The sequence below is a fragment of the Erithacus rubecula genome, assembly GCF_903797595.1.
Source record: "Erithacus rubecula genome assembly, chromosome: 2".
NCBI lineage: Eukaryota > Metazoa > Chordata > Aves > Passeriformes > Muscicapidae > Erithacus > Erithacus rubecula.
In genome coordinates this window covers 66,961,569-66,976,010 of record NC_136685.1, presented here as the reverse complement: position 1 = coordinate 66,976,010, position 14,442 = coordinate 66,961,569, and the positions used below count along the sequence as shown (strand labels likewise).

General features: G+C 36.3%; 1 protein-coding gene across 1 annotated transcript in view; it reads right to left on the bottom strand.

Annotated features, from left to right (window-relative positions):
- LYST (lysosomal trafficking regulator) overlaps positions 1-14,442 on the bottom strand; it is a 75,167-nt gene that overhangs the window by 11,525 nt on the left and 49,200 nt on the right. The window contains exons 29-45 of the mRNA XM_079298467.1: positions 13,373-13,564; positions 12,700-12,878; positions 11,503-11,709; positions 10,061-10,237; positions 9,512-9,588; positions 8,408-8,596; positions 7,530-7,675; positions 7,348-7,444; positions 6,632-6,693; positions 6,226-6,281; positions 5,106-5,258; positions 4,512-4,756; positions 3,776-3,842; positions 2,731-2,887; positions 2,197-2,337; positions 1,581-1,798; positions 18-248 (exon numbers count right to left, since the gene is read on the bottom strand). Coding sequence (XP_079154593.1) covers positions 18-248; positions 1,581-1,798; positions 2,197-2,337; positions 2,731-2,887; positions 3,776-3,842; positions 4,512-4,756; positions 5,106-5,258; positions 6,226-6,281; positions 6,632-6,693; positions 7,348-7,444; positions 7,530-7,675; positions 8,408-8,596; positions 9,512-9,588; positions 10,061-10,237; positions 11,503-11,709; positions 12,700-12,878; positions 13,373-13,564 — 2,594 coding nt within the window. The remainder of the gene's footprint in view (positions 1-17; positions 249-1,580; positions 1,799-2,196; positions 2,338-2,730; positions 2,888-3,775; positions 3,843-4,511; positions 4,757-5,105; positions 5,259-6,225; positions 6,282-6,631; positions 6,694-7,347; positions 7,445-7,529; positions 7,676-8,407; positions 8,597-9,511; positions 9,589-10,060; positions 10,238-11,502; positions 11,710-12,699; positions 12,879-13,372; positions 13,565-14,442) is intronic.

Genomic DNA, 14,442 nt, shown 5'->3' with positions numbered 1-14,442 from the left:
AATTGAAAATTACATACTGGATAAATGATTTCTTTAGTGTGTTCTCTGGTTTCTCTGAAAGCAAACTGCACTAGTAATCCCATGGCAGCAGGAAGTTCTCCTTCCATGATAAGCCTGGATCCAGGTCTACTAATGTGTGCTGCATGAAACAGCTGGCGAGGTGTTTGCCCGTATGTTTTTATCATTGTTTCAAGGGCTCTTCTCTGAACAGGATCTTCAACAGCAGAAACATCCATCCCAAAATAGGTCTACAGACAGAAAAGAAAGGGGAGGGGCAAGAATAAGCTTGCCAGGTTTGTCTTTGGGAAAGATTTTGCAACACATACACACATATTCAGAGGCAGACTATTCAGTTGTTTGCTTAAGGTGTGGACCAGAAGCCACCCCACAATGACTGTGCTGAATATAGAGCCACTGAGAGCAGTAACCTTGTCACCACCTCTTTATTGGAATAAACTGCCATTTTCAGGATTATCACATGACCTGCTCCTACATATGTGCCATGACTGATTTCTGTCAAAGAGGTTTTCTTTGAGACCTTCACCAATCTGTGCAAAACTGGAAGGGCTGCTGCTGATGAACAAAAGAATTGGAAAGAGTTGGAGATGTTTGTTTTCATTACCTCTTTTTAATGAGCATATAAAAGCTCTCTTTTGGGGTAGGGAAGGAGAAAGAAACCTCATACTTCATGAGAGTGGAAATTATTTCCTTCTATTTGTCTTTTTCATGCCTGTCCAATTGTGCATCACACACTTTTCCTCAGCCACACCAAAGGCCTTGACTTTTCACTTAAAAAAAATGATGAACACACAAACCTAATATTTGAAGCTCAAGGTACCAACTAAATCAATACTTAAGCACAAAAAGAGTAAAACAAAGGGAAGTATTTGGATGGCTACTTGAAAAACCCATCACTGCCAAACACTACCATTTTACTAGCTTTTCCAGCTAAAGAACAAACACTCAAAACATTAAACATATTGAATGCATTTAATACCAGGACTACCTTCTGAGCAAACTTTGTGATAAGTAAGGATTGAAGCTAAAAGAATGCAATTCAAGATAGCCATGTTGCAATTAACCAGTAAAACTCTGGAATTCTCTACATCAAATGAAGACTTTTTTGAAATTAAATTTACTGTAGAGAAAAATGCTCATTAGAGGGATAGAACAGGATATGTATGAAGGAAAACACCATGAGCTCAGGACTTTTTTAATCCTATCAAAAGCTGCAGCAGCACCTGCCTAAATTAAAGGCTTTTCAATTAGGCAGAAGCAAATACACACAGTTACAACAATCACACTGCTGCAAAGAACTATCCACAAGACCTGATCATCCCCCAAACCTAGCTCAAGACAAGAAACAGGAACAAAAAAAAAAATAAAATCATTAAGTCTCAATACCCCCTGGGACCTTACAGTTCAATATTGAAATGGTTAAAGCTTTCTCTTATTCTTCAAGATTTCACAAATGAGGGATCTTGTTTCATGCTTGATGTTTTCCAAGCAAGTCAGACCAAACTCTCCCCTATCAAGTTACTAAGGACAGTGAACAAACACACTGCTTAACAAATACTTACTGCAGGATGAAAGACATTAATAGCCTGAACAGAGGCCTTGCCTTTTTGCTTATAACCAAACACCAAGTCAATCCAGTGGCAGATTGTCTGGGAAACATGATCAGACTCCAAGGCCTGACGGTGAATCAAGATGAACAGACGAGGATCATTACGGGCCCAGGGCGGAAGATTGACGTGGTTAACTCTATCACCATTTTGACGCACTCCAAAATCAAAACCTAGAAGCAGGGGAGTGAATATTCCAACATTTTAGTTTTGGACCAAAGAGGTCTATAGGGTTCTCCAAAACTCAACAAATAAACACAGTGATTAACAATCAACAAAGCAGCATCATTAACAAGTGCCTCCAAAACACATTCAGCTGTACTCATTCAAATGGAAAAATGAGAAAACAGCAAACTCCTTTGCCCTGCTGATTAGGGAAATTAGGGAAAAACTTTGCTTAATTCCTACATAGCAGTTTTTTTAGCATATCCCACAAATTTGTGCCAGATTTCTCCCATATATCTACTACTTAGCATATTCAGCCAAGGGATATAAATGTTCTCAGTTTCAACCCATAAGCTCAATCACACAACTCTTTTGGGTATACAGTTCTGTTGTCCTCTTAGTATACCTTCTCTGTTAACTAGAAAGTCGGGAAGGTAGAAAAATTCTGGTATAAGCTCCTTTACATCAGTCATTGATTCATACGAAGAGAGGCGCCAGGTTGTATTGGTAGAGTGAAAAGTTCTGTCTGGGATGTCAAAACTTTGATCTGTAAAGAAATCCAAACTCAATTGTTACACTGATGATGGACACTAACAGTTGCACATCTGCAACTTCACATAATTAACTGCTCTCTAGTTAGCTGAGAACATTTAGAATTCTCTCATTTTAATTGCTATGTGTTACACATGGGCTGCAAGTCAAATAGAGGTCAGCTTTTTATGCTACAGAAACTAAGGTATAAATATCAGATGACCAGCTTTATGGTCTAGCTTGATAATTTCAAGAATGGAACTAACTGTTAAAGCCCACCAGGTTTAATTTTACTAGGTTCAGCTATCTGTAATTGGAAAACCCAGGAATGCTATGTTACCCTATTTAGCATAGGTTTTCCAAACAAGGCCCCAATGTAAAACACAAGTAAAAGCCAGTGCAACCTTACCTTGATAAGCTAAAAACATTTTAGTAAAAGGTGGCAGCCTAACTAGGAAATGCAGTACAGTTCCACTGTTAGAATAATGAGATCCATAGTGATATGGTTGTACAGGGGGCATTGGATCATCCTCTCGTGCTCCTTTACGGTACTCTTCTTCTAAATACTAGAAAAGTAAGAGAACAAAAAAATAAAATCACAAACCTCCTCCTTAGATGCATTCCAACAACAAAAATAGGAGCTTGTCTACATTGCTCAGGAATAAGCTCATACGTTTCAGAAACATACATTCAAAAGTGATCTGGAATCAAATACACTTGTAAATATCTGAAGACACAATCACTTTTACAATCCAATTAGGTATCCAAGTCTTTAGCCAATTTAAATGGCCTATTTTCCATTATTTACTACTTTTGCTTTTCGCCACTCCCCATCTTGTTTTCTAACACAGGAGTCATAGAAAAAACAGTATTTGCAAATAATACATTAGACCACAGTGACACAGACAAGTTTGAAAGTCCAGCTGCAGATGCTTTAATTCCCCAGTATGTTACTATTTCCTACAGCCTTTAAAACATTTTCAAGGGGGAAAAAAAAAAATCAAAAAGCACCATTATCATAGTAGGGCATGTTAAAATAACAGAATACTTGAGGGCAAACAGCCTCTCTTTATCAAACAGAACAAATAGCTACAAATTCCACCAAAGTAATGCCAAGTAAACAGCAGTAAATTATCTTCCTGATCTTTAGGGACCTTCAAATGTCTACAAGCTCTCATATAAGGTGTACCCATTTACATTCCTCAACAGTACCACATGGATGGGCTAAATTGATTTGTTTCATGTACAGAAAAAAAACCACAAGTTCCAAGCATGTTATAAAACAATTCCCATTAAATATTTCCTGAAAAATATACAGGAAATAAGAGTTCTGTAGCCATGAAATACTGTATTTGCAGTTTCTTTTCCCCCAGTAAAGATTTGTTACAAAAACTAAAGCCACTGTGTCATTTATAAATGGGACAAAGGCAAGAAGAAAAAGTTATCCAAATTACCTTGTAAGTATCCACATAACGATCTTCTTTTTCTTTAGACTGCACAGCAATTGGTTTGACCAGGTTTCTGCAACAGAAGCAGTACTGATATGTTGTAATTTTTATTACAATTTTGATTCACATCATTAAGAATAACACGTTTAATATAACACTTTGGAGGAAAGTTCAGAAAATAAGAAAGCAACTTCTAGTTGGGGTTAAAGGCAAACTCAGATCCACAGCACAGTAACAGGTAAGCAAATGCCAAGCGCCTCAGTCAAATCAGAGCCATCCTATAAATGCAAAGACTTAGTGCACACAAATGCTAAATCAGTACAACAGAAATTTATTAGGGTAGGACAATTCACTTGAATCCATTCAAATGAAGACTGATTTTGTAACTGACCAAGTAATTTACAATATTTTTCCCTTTTCTATTTAATTTTTGCTAATTGGCCTGGAAGTGTGTAATCATAGTATTTTAAACATACAGCTTCTATTTAATTCTGTGAATTACACATCTTATTACAACAGTGCAAGTCTGATACATTGCATTTGAATCTACACACCTGTTTCATATCAAAATCTCAGGCAGAGCAGCCACTTACAGTAAAAACATAAATTATTAGAGATAACACTTGTCCCTGAATAGTTCCATTTGTGTGCGTGTGCAGTTTAGTACAATTAAGCTAGAAATTTATATAGTATGATCAGTTCAAGTATTTGGAAGAGAAGAGTTTTAAGCATTCCATATTACCTATATACTGAGGGATCGTTTAGGTCCAGCGTTTCATTGGTGTAGTCAGAAAGTATAAAAGGAAATACTGGATATTGCATGAGATCATTGAAGGAACGACCCGCATGTTTGTTTAAATGAGTCAGATATTCAAAGTTAGTAATCTGTCCTGTGCACCACAGGTGGGTCAAAGCAGTAATGTTTCCATATTCCAAAAGGTTAGGCAAATTGTTAGTCAAGATGTTGTGGTACACATCATCACGGACCTAGAAGAAAACACCATAGATTTAATCACACAATTTAAAAGTTTAAAATTATCAAGAGTAAGTTTAAGTATATTTAAGTATATTTAAGTATATTTCCAGGTATCTGCTGTAATAGAATAATGTCTAGTATCACTAAGATTCTTTAATGTCTTAATATATCAGATATGTGTTTTACAACATGCCTATGATCGTCCAGAAGCCTAGCTGAGCCAAGTTCTTTCAAAGGTATTAGCAAGAATTTAATTAGTCCATGCAACAGGTCTCCTTAAAACCCTAATGCATGAATATACATATTATAAAACCACAGTAAAATGCTTTGGTGCACTACTCTGCATTGGTGCCACAGTACCTTTGTGTTATCAAAAGCCAAGAGTAAAGTTCTGCCATTTGTTAGAAATATTTCCACAGCATTGTCTCTCAACTGCCACCAGCGCTTATGAACTTCCTTAATTTCCTCATAGGTCCAAGAAAATGATGCTGGTTCAGTTTCTCCATGAAAACTCTGTAGAATTTGCAATTTAGAAAGTAATTTTAAATAGCAGATTTTCCAAACAAGAAACCTTGCAATGCAACCACTTTATAATATTCCAGCATAAGGCAAACTTTAAAAGACTCTAGTGATTTTCTTCAGCTACTTTTCCCATCCTCCACTCTCCTCAAGGCAGTGGGTAGAGCATGACACATACTCCTCAGCTGCTCCAGTTCCCTATCCAGCACTAGGAAGCAATGCCACATTTTCAATGTCTCTTAAGCTAAAAATATTGGACAGCCCATCAGAGCAAGCAAAGCTTTGCTGCAAATCCCAGCTCTGACAGTTCTGTGAAGGACAAAGAAGTTGGTAGCCTCTTAAACCACAGGAACTGCCTGTTTGGTAGATACAAAGAAGAGCCCTGTAAAAGCAGTTTAAAGCTTTCAGTAGTGCAATCCATATCTTGATTACTTTACATGTCTGTTGGATGTGTAAACAATTTACACATCAGAGTCTTTGTATATCAGGAGGATTAGCTCAGCTCCTATTTCCTTCATGAAGCAATCCTCTTGCACAGAAAAAGGGAGGAGCTAAAACATCATATATATTGTAAAATTCAAAAATGAGATGCTGTGGAGCACAATTCATACACCTGTGCCTTTCTGCACTTCATAGTGCTCCACCTTCCACTAAGGCAAGTTGTCAGGTGCAGATCAAAGCAAACTGTGTGCATTTTGCTGATGAACTCAAAGCAATGGACCACAAGATGCAGGATCCTCCTCACATCACCTGTTTCTAATTCCCTCCCAGTCCCACATTTTCCTTTTTTCTTCTATCACCACCAATTCCATAGCCAGGGTCAACAGAAGCAACACAAACCAAACTCATCCATTTGGCTAGCTTTGTCCAGAGACCTAACTCTAAACTACTAGGACTGAAATTACTGAAGAAGAAAACTACTCATGGCCATAGTTTGGAAAAATTAAAGCGGGACACTTACCGAATTTTCAATTGTGTCTGAAGCATTATCTTCAACAAAATACATGCCACATTTTCCTACAGCAAAAAAAAGTACATGATACTGCACAATACCTCTTTGGGTTACGTAAACAGTATTCAAGAGTTAAGAATGCTAAGAATAGTACCTGGGGCAAGACAGTACTTGACAGAAATACAATTTATCATTCCACATCTTTTAGCAAGTGGCCTGAAAATCTTAAAACTTGCTGGCAGTTCAAAGAGCACTCATGAAAACAGCAGAGAAGAAAGGCAAAACTGACATATAAAGTATGTAATCCACAAAGCCAGGCAACAGCTCAATTACTTATAAAAAATTAGCCATGTTTATATATACAGCAGACTTGTACACCAAAAATGTATTTCTAAAGATTGAATACTCTACTTACCTAGTAACAGTTCACCAGCAGTTTCTCTAGAAGGTGCTACACTTACACATCTTCGATTAACTCTGAAATATTCCAAAGTGGAAATGCTTATGGATTATGGAAATGCCTATCCTTATTGATTTATGGACCTTTCAGCAAACCTAAAACCAACCTAAACCAAACAGCCTCCAAGGTTACAGCTGAAGAAAAGCTGTCCAACAACATGACTAATGGTTCGTATGCCAAAGAAGCAAAGACAACAGAACCTCAACTTTCTAGACTTACTTATGAGTGTATTTGTACTTATTTTTTTGCATGTTCTCTGCAGTTATTTTAGGCTGCATTAGTGCCTGTAACAGGTGGCAAATTGACACAACTGCAGAGCTGAGTAATGCAGTTATAAAAGCAGAGATGATGGAAAGAGAACTTGCTTTTGAACTCTGATGGAAAACCTACCAGATCTTAGATATCTAGGACAGGCAGTGCCACTAAATGAAAACAGGAGATCTCATCAGGTTATCCCACAAGTCCTATCTACAGCACACCAGATGGTATTTGGTAGCTCTAGTCTTTTGCTTTTGAGTAAAGCAAACTGCCTACTATTTTTGACACTAACCTCATTTCCCACTTGATTTTTTTAAAAAAAATATTTTTAAGACAAAAAATGTTTTTTAGACAACTGTTTTATTTGACTGAGAAAAGATAGGAAAGGGAAGCAAGTGTCATCCAAAACTTGCCTTATATGTTCACTTGCAGCTTTGTCCTTAACAGTAGAGGAGTGAGAAGAATGTGTTTTGTCTTCAAATAAATAAGACAATGGAGTTTTTATCATACCTATAAAGACATAAAAAATAAGGTAGTAACAGTCATTACAATTCAGACATGATGCTACATTCAGCATTGAAATTGTTTTAATTACCTTCCTGTTTTTGCCTGTCTGGGAGAAGGTATTTGTTTGGAATAGTTAGGTAGCACCTCTGCAAACGGCGCCTCTCTCTGTTTGGGCCCTCTGTTGGATCCAGTTGCCAAGAAGTTGGATAATAGACTGGGTCGTACCAAAGTGCTCTGATAAAAAGATACATTTTAGGAGTTTGTCAGCAGAGGCAGTATATATGTGCTTATTAATTCTGTTCTTTTTGAACTAGTAGAAAGGCAGAAGTTGCACAGAAGTACACTGTGCAATTATTTCTGAGAAAGTATTAAACTGATTTCTGTAGTTCATTTTCATGAGCTATTCCACTAAATATCTTTTCACAAGCTGCTACTGTAAGACTGTTCCTGAAGCTACTCACTCTAATGAAAACAGCAATCCAATGCATCCAACACTATTTTGAACACTCTACTGCTGCAAACATGAGATAATACTAGTTCTACCGTGGTGAAAATACCACGGGTTTGGTTTCTTGTCAGCACGAACATCCTTTGTTCTACATTGTTTAGTGAACAGAGTATCTAGATGCTAATGTGAATAACAGGACCCAAAAATATTTTTTTATTCCATCTATGTTGTGCAAGATTTGAAAACTTCAGGACACTCTTCAACGTATTTGGCATAGCAAAATGTATATGATGAAGAAAACTGTCTAAATGGGATAGAAACACTACTTGGCTACTGACCCTAAAAGATAGGGTAAAAAAAAAAGAAACCAAGTCTTTTACAAGTCTAACTATCAGATGGTTAGCAAAAGCAATTCTAATTTTAATATCATCACCATTTCATATGCCTCTGAGTAGAATGAGAAGTGCATGTCAGGCATCAAGTCTCTCTCACTTTTTCACCGAGATGAGAAAACTCACCGATCATGGGTAAGCTGCTGAACAAGTTCCTGCCAATGTCTGCTGGCACTTAGCTCTGCCTTATACATCCCCCTGATGTGCTGGATTACTTTCTTCCTTTCCATTCCTTGTGACAGCGACACAGCTTGTGTGATGTCTCCAGCTATTTTAGAAATGTCTTTAGATTTTGTATCTAGACGCTGAAAGAGACTGAAGAGAAGAATTGTGTTCTAAAACGCCAAATAAACACAGTGAAAAGGGAAAGACACCAAAATGCTTCATAAAATACAATCAGTTTGGCAGTTGATATGTAGAGTTCTTGCTACAGCAGAACAACTTAGCCTACATAATGAGATTCATGAGTACCTTCTGCTTCTTAGTCATCAAAAAACCTCTATTACTTTAGGCCAAAGACAAGACAAGCCAGTCAGAAGATCAACAGCTATGTATTAACGTGCTTGACTAATTCATGCATACTCATTACAATAAAAATCTGGAGTAAGGACACTAATTTACCACTGATTAAATCTCCTAAGCCATTCAATATAATAGTCTTAACACTCGTCTGCCTGGACTTGACTAAGCTGACCCTCACAGCTACTGCACTTGCCTACTTCAAAGCACACTGTATGTGCACCTCAAATCTGATTTTTATGGCAAAGCCTCCAATTTCGATTAATGGAAAGCTCAATATACCACAATGTATTGAAATTTACAATTATGCCAAGGAGCAGTAGTGTACATAATTCACAAAAATATTCAAATTGTATACTGAAAACAATATTTCATCTGTTGAAAATCAGGGTTAGTTGCAGGGACATTTAATTGCACAGACCACAGCAACAGCAGAGGTGATTGGACAGAGGTATAGTCATAAAATTAAGGGTGAAATGCCAAATGTGCAAAAAACCCAATTCAGTATTGAGCTTCACACAATGCCATTTATTACACAATCTACCAAAAATGCATATGCCTATAATATAACAGTACACTTACAAGCCTGAAAACTAGTGATGCTGTAATTTGAAAACCCCATTGATAATAATCACACAGGCAACTTTGCAATTGGAAGTGCTGAACAGAGAATATTTCTTAAAAATCTCACAGCCCCACTAAGGTACTTACTTCTGCCGATTATTAGCCATTGTCTTCTCCCAAGCAGCTTTGTTTACACCTTCTTCCATCTCATATTTCTTCTGATCCTGAATGGAAGTTTTATAAATTACTTTCTTTTCTCAGATGGACAGAATAAAGAAGAGGAGGCAAAAGGGTATGCCAGTTTTAAAAAAGAAGAGTGACAAAACTGTTCAGCTGATATCTTCACAGCATTTAAAACCAGTAAGGCTTCATTTCGATTACTGCCATTTCATTATATTTATACATAACTTTTCTCTTTGCAAGAAATAAAAAAATATTTTCTTGAAAATAAGAGATACTAGTAGCTTATTACGAACTCCCATCTTCCTCTGAATTAAATATGTTTAACCAAGAAGCTTGTGAGGTTACTGTCAAGAGTTGAGAGTATGCGACAGAATTATTGAGAACTCAAAGAAAATTCCCAAAAGAATAAGCCATGCACCAAAGAACACCACAATCTGCAGTTAAACCTTGATCCCATATAAGACAACTGTCTCAAATACACCAGATTTTAAAGCAAATTTTTTATTCACAAACCTCTTTCAAAGCTTTTATTAAATCCGGTTTCGGTCGTGGGCTCAGGGGAATGCATTTATAGCCACAACTTTTCAATGTATTCATTAAATCTCCTGCTGCTCTTTGTTGTTCTTTGGTCATTCCATCGCTGTGATTGTGCATTAACTCATACAAATAGAGCACTAATTTAGGTCCATGCTAGAAGATGAAAAGGAAAGAGGAGAGCACAGCTGTATGGTCATGCTCGTTTCCACAACACTGAACAGCATTTTCCCCTCTACTTCTATTCCCTTTTCTAGTCAGACTGTGCAGATTTCTTCTAATTATTCTCTAATTTAAAGAAAAAGACAACTTTAATGGTAAAAGATAAACTTTCATAAAACTAGAAAAACATGCTGAATTTTATCCTCACATGATAAGATTTGCCCCAGGATCTTGTGACTTTTCAAATGGCTTGAAAGAAAACTGTTTCTTCCCCTAGTACTCTGATCCTGCAGCCTTATTTATACTTTAGGAAATATGTGCCAGAGACTTCTAATTTTGCCTGCCAAGAACAGTACACTTCATTTGATTAATCAAATTAGAGCTGACAGATAATGAAGTTAAGCAGACAAAAACCATAAATGCACTCAACATGACACTCTCACACAGAAGCCACTGCTGGTACATCAGCTCTTTTCTGAGAAAACTTATTTGAATAACATACACATGATCAGAAATTTGTGAGTGCCATAAACTAATCTAATAAATACTTTCTCTCTTTAGTATACAGTGACAAACTCTGGCATGTCTTTTATCTCATTCTTGCAGTTCCTGAAGATCTCAAACTGCAACACTCCTACCTGATTTCTCCATGTGACTCTAAGAAATTATTGCTTTCAAGCTTGCACTAACATAGTACAACTAGAAGCTTTCTTCTGACAAACTCAGAAAAGCAGGGAGAACTTATTCAACTTTTTAACTTAAGAACATGGAATACACAATCCCACTGTAAGAACTAATAAAAGCTAAGTAAGAAAAGAGAGAGTATTGCTTTGGATGAGGATTGACTGTTTCGTAAAATCTAGCTGCAATCAATTCTTACAAGCTTCAGGAAATATGCAGTTAAGAGTTCCAAAGCAAGGATAATTCCTTCCTTAATTTGCTTTTTTAGGGTAAGCTAATTCCTAGTTTCCTCAGTAAAATTATTCATGTTAAAACTAGTATCACCTTTTGTCTCTGCACTACACAGGATATATGTTTGATGCAGAACAGCATCAACATGTTCCAACTTAATCTGTCCTCAGGATAGGATAGTAATTGCAGAGGTACACACAGGTGTTTTGTATGACAAATGTCACTAAACATTGTCACTAAACATAGCAGTGAACAACTTGCCACATACAATTCTAAACAATTGTAAAATCTAGACAAAAAATGGAATATAAGTTTTTGAAACTTCTCTCAAAAACTCTTGAGCTTACCTGCAAAGTTGGGCTAAGGCAGTCACGCAGAATCTCTTGCTGGTTTACTTCCTGAACCATCTCCAAAGCCTGTTTCCTCTCCTGCAGAGGCCTTACAGGAGACAAGCTATGCACAAGAAGCCTCCCAAGCTGAGTACGGAATGTATCCTTACATAACAAGAGGATTCTGTTCCACTGCTGCTTTGGAGTGCTCATTCTGCTGGTGCCCTAAGCAATGGAGACACCTTTTTAATATTACAGAGTTAGGACTTTCTTTTATCAACACACTTAATATGATAAAAATGCAAAGCAAAGGTTTATCTACCAAACTAAGTGTTTTGGTTTAGTATAGTGATTATTATTATGGCTTAAAATGCATTCTACTAAAACAATCCAAAAAGTGAAAATTGTGATGCAGACAATTTAAAAACCAGAGGGTTTTTTATTGCTCATTTTAATCAACAGCACTTTTACATTAATCACCAGTTTCTGAATGGATTACCTCAAAAGATTAGAAACCAGACATTGGAAGGAGGTGTATGTGTTCATAAGAAAAAACTTGTCATCTTGGAAAAGTACTAGAAATAGGGCACAATGTAAAGATAATACACCTATCAAACTTTTCTCAGCTAGAAAGAAAACTAGGTAGAACTACTTTTACCAAGATGACCTAAGGAAGAGTAGTGCACACTTTGTATTATCCAAACAAAAACTGATTGCCTTGGAAAGGGTGACAAGGTAATACCTGTATATTAGAAGACTTTCAGCACTTTACCAGGAATTGGAGAAAAAAAAAAAAAATAAAAAAAATCTCTGCTTCCCAACTCTAAAATATGCTATAAACAAATTGCTCAAAAAATCTCCTCCACCTGTGGATGCACAGAAGATCTGGTTTTATAGGCTTCAGGAAGCTTAAATATTTAAGTCTAGGAGACCAAGCAAATTTTCATAGTACAAGAAAGTCTGTTTAAGTTATATGTTCTTGTTCCAGTAGAATTTTGCTAAATTTTAAGGTAAAGGGTAAAACTCAGAACAGAGCCTTTTTTTATTTTACAACTGCAAAGTAACTGGGAAGCTGAATAGGGTTTTTAATGCCACAGTTGAATGGAAAGAGGTAGTAAAAAAAACACTGATGGACAAAACACACTATGCATTAAAGTTTCTAGTAAAGAAACCTTATGAAGCATGCTTTAATGTGGACAGCATCTAATTACTTACAATGGATACTTTGATTCCTTCCATCAACATTTTGACCATTTCTTTTAGAAAAGGATTTATTCTGCTAGTTAGTTCTTGCTGGCTTTCCTCTTCAGGAACTTCCAGCTGGGATGCTGAAAGTCTGCTTTGACTTGCATTTTCTGTTATACCCAGCACATCAAGGCACTCTTCAGTAGAAGCTTAAAATTTAAGAGGCATATATTGATCAGTATCATCTCAGGCAAGACAAGTCTACAAATCTATAGTTGGCATTATATCAAATATTGTCTTTACTGATCTATTTACTATACTTATACTCACTTGCTTTTGCAGAATTTGAACTAGCTCTCAAAATCATCAAGTCTTGCTAACCAATGTAGCCATTTTATAGAAAAATTGCATTTTAAGAGAGCCGATGCTCCCTTTGGCAGTTAAATATTCAGGTAATAATTCAGGCAGTTAACACATGAATGGACTAATGCAGAAATAAAAAAAACTTGTTCAGTTCATTCAGATAAAAACATTACCCAGAATGCCAGTTACATAATAGTGAGAGACAAATCATACAGAAAGATGCTTTATGGCTAAATCCACTAAACTTATGTCAATGGAACAACTTACCTCTCTAACACTCCAGCACTCCAAATGCATGAATTCATTTCTCATCAAAACAGAAACCAAAAAGAAATCCTACCTAAATAAATGAGCCTGTTAACAGCCAAAACAGTCAGCCTCTGTAACCTTTGTGCAAACTCAGACTCAGTGGCTTGGATAGGATTTTCTTGGCTCATTCTCCGCTGCATCATCATGTTGAATTCCTCACTTGCCAGTGAGCGCATTTTCACCAGCAGAGCATCAGACTGAGCAAGTGAAAACTTCCTGGAACCTTTAAGAAGAGAAGCACAGATAGAATTCTACTAAAAAAAAAAAAAATGCACAAAAACTCAAACACTCAGCAACTACTTTTATCTAAAGAGTTCACATAATTTAATGAAACAAACGTTTGAAATACAACAGTATCAAAGGGAATATAAGTGTCATTGGGTGTTTTTCTTTCTTATTTTTAATTTTTAAAGCTTGTTGAGAATAGATATATAAACTTAAATAAGTAATACCATGAAATAAGTTAGTCTAAAGATCATATCTTCCATATCTTTGTGCTAAACATTCAAACCCACCACTTTCATTTCTATTTTATTGTATAAATAGGATAAAAGATTAAAAATAAGTGATACAACAAAATATTGCATATTGCAGAGTGGGTTCATCAGCACAAATGAGAGCCAGACATATCAGCAAGCACATTTTGTACCATACCTATTGCCACTAACAGAAGCATAGTATCTAACTTATAAGAATATTTCTCAGAATTTTCTTGAGATGAACTGCGAGGCCTTGACTGTATTCCTTCTTTTGGAAATAACTTTCTATTTACCTTCAGTGCCTTACCAACATTTTCACTGTACTGAATATGCATATAGAATATTTCACTAGGTTGATGGAGAGAAGTTTCAAAAGCTGGCCATCTCAAGAGAAACATTCCCACAGTAAACAGGGAATAAAAAGTGTTTACCAGGTTTTTAAGTTACATCTTCTGTGAAGTCTTTAATGCAGCTTTTGTAAGAGACATACAAATCAACTTACATCCAGACAACTCCAAAACCTCTGCAGAAGGACTGACTAGCTATCAAATACAGGGAAGGTATTTCAGAGGTTTTAAAAACACAAGCACAGTGGCACTTCCAAGTCCAAATTTGGAGTGGC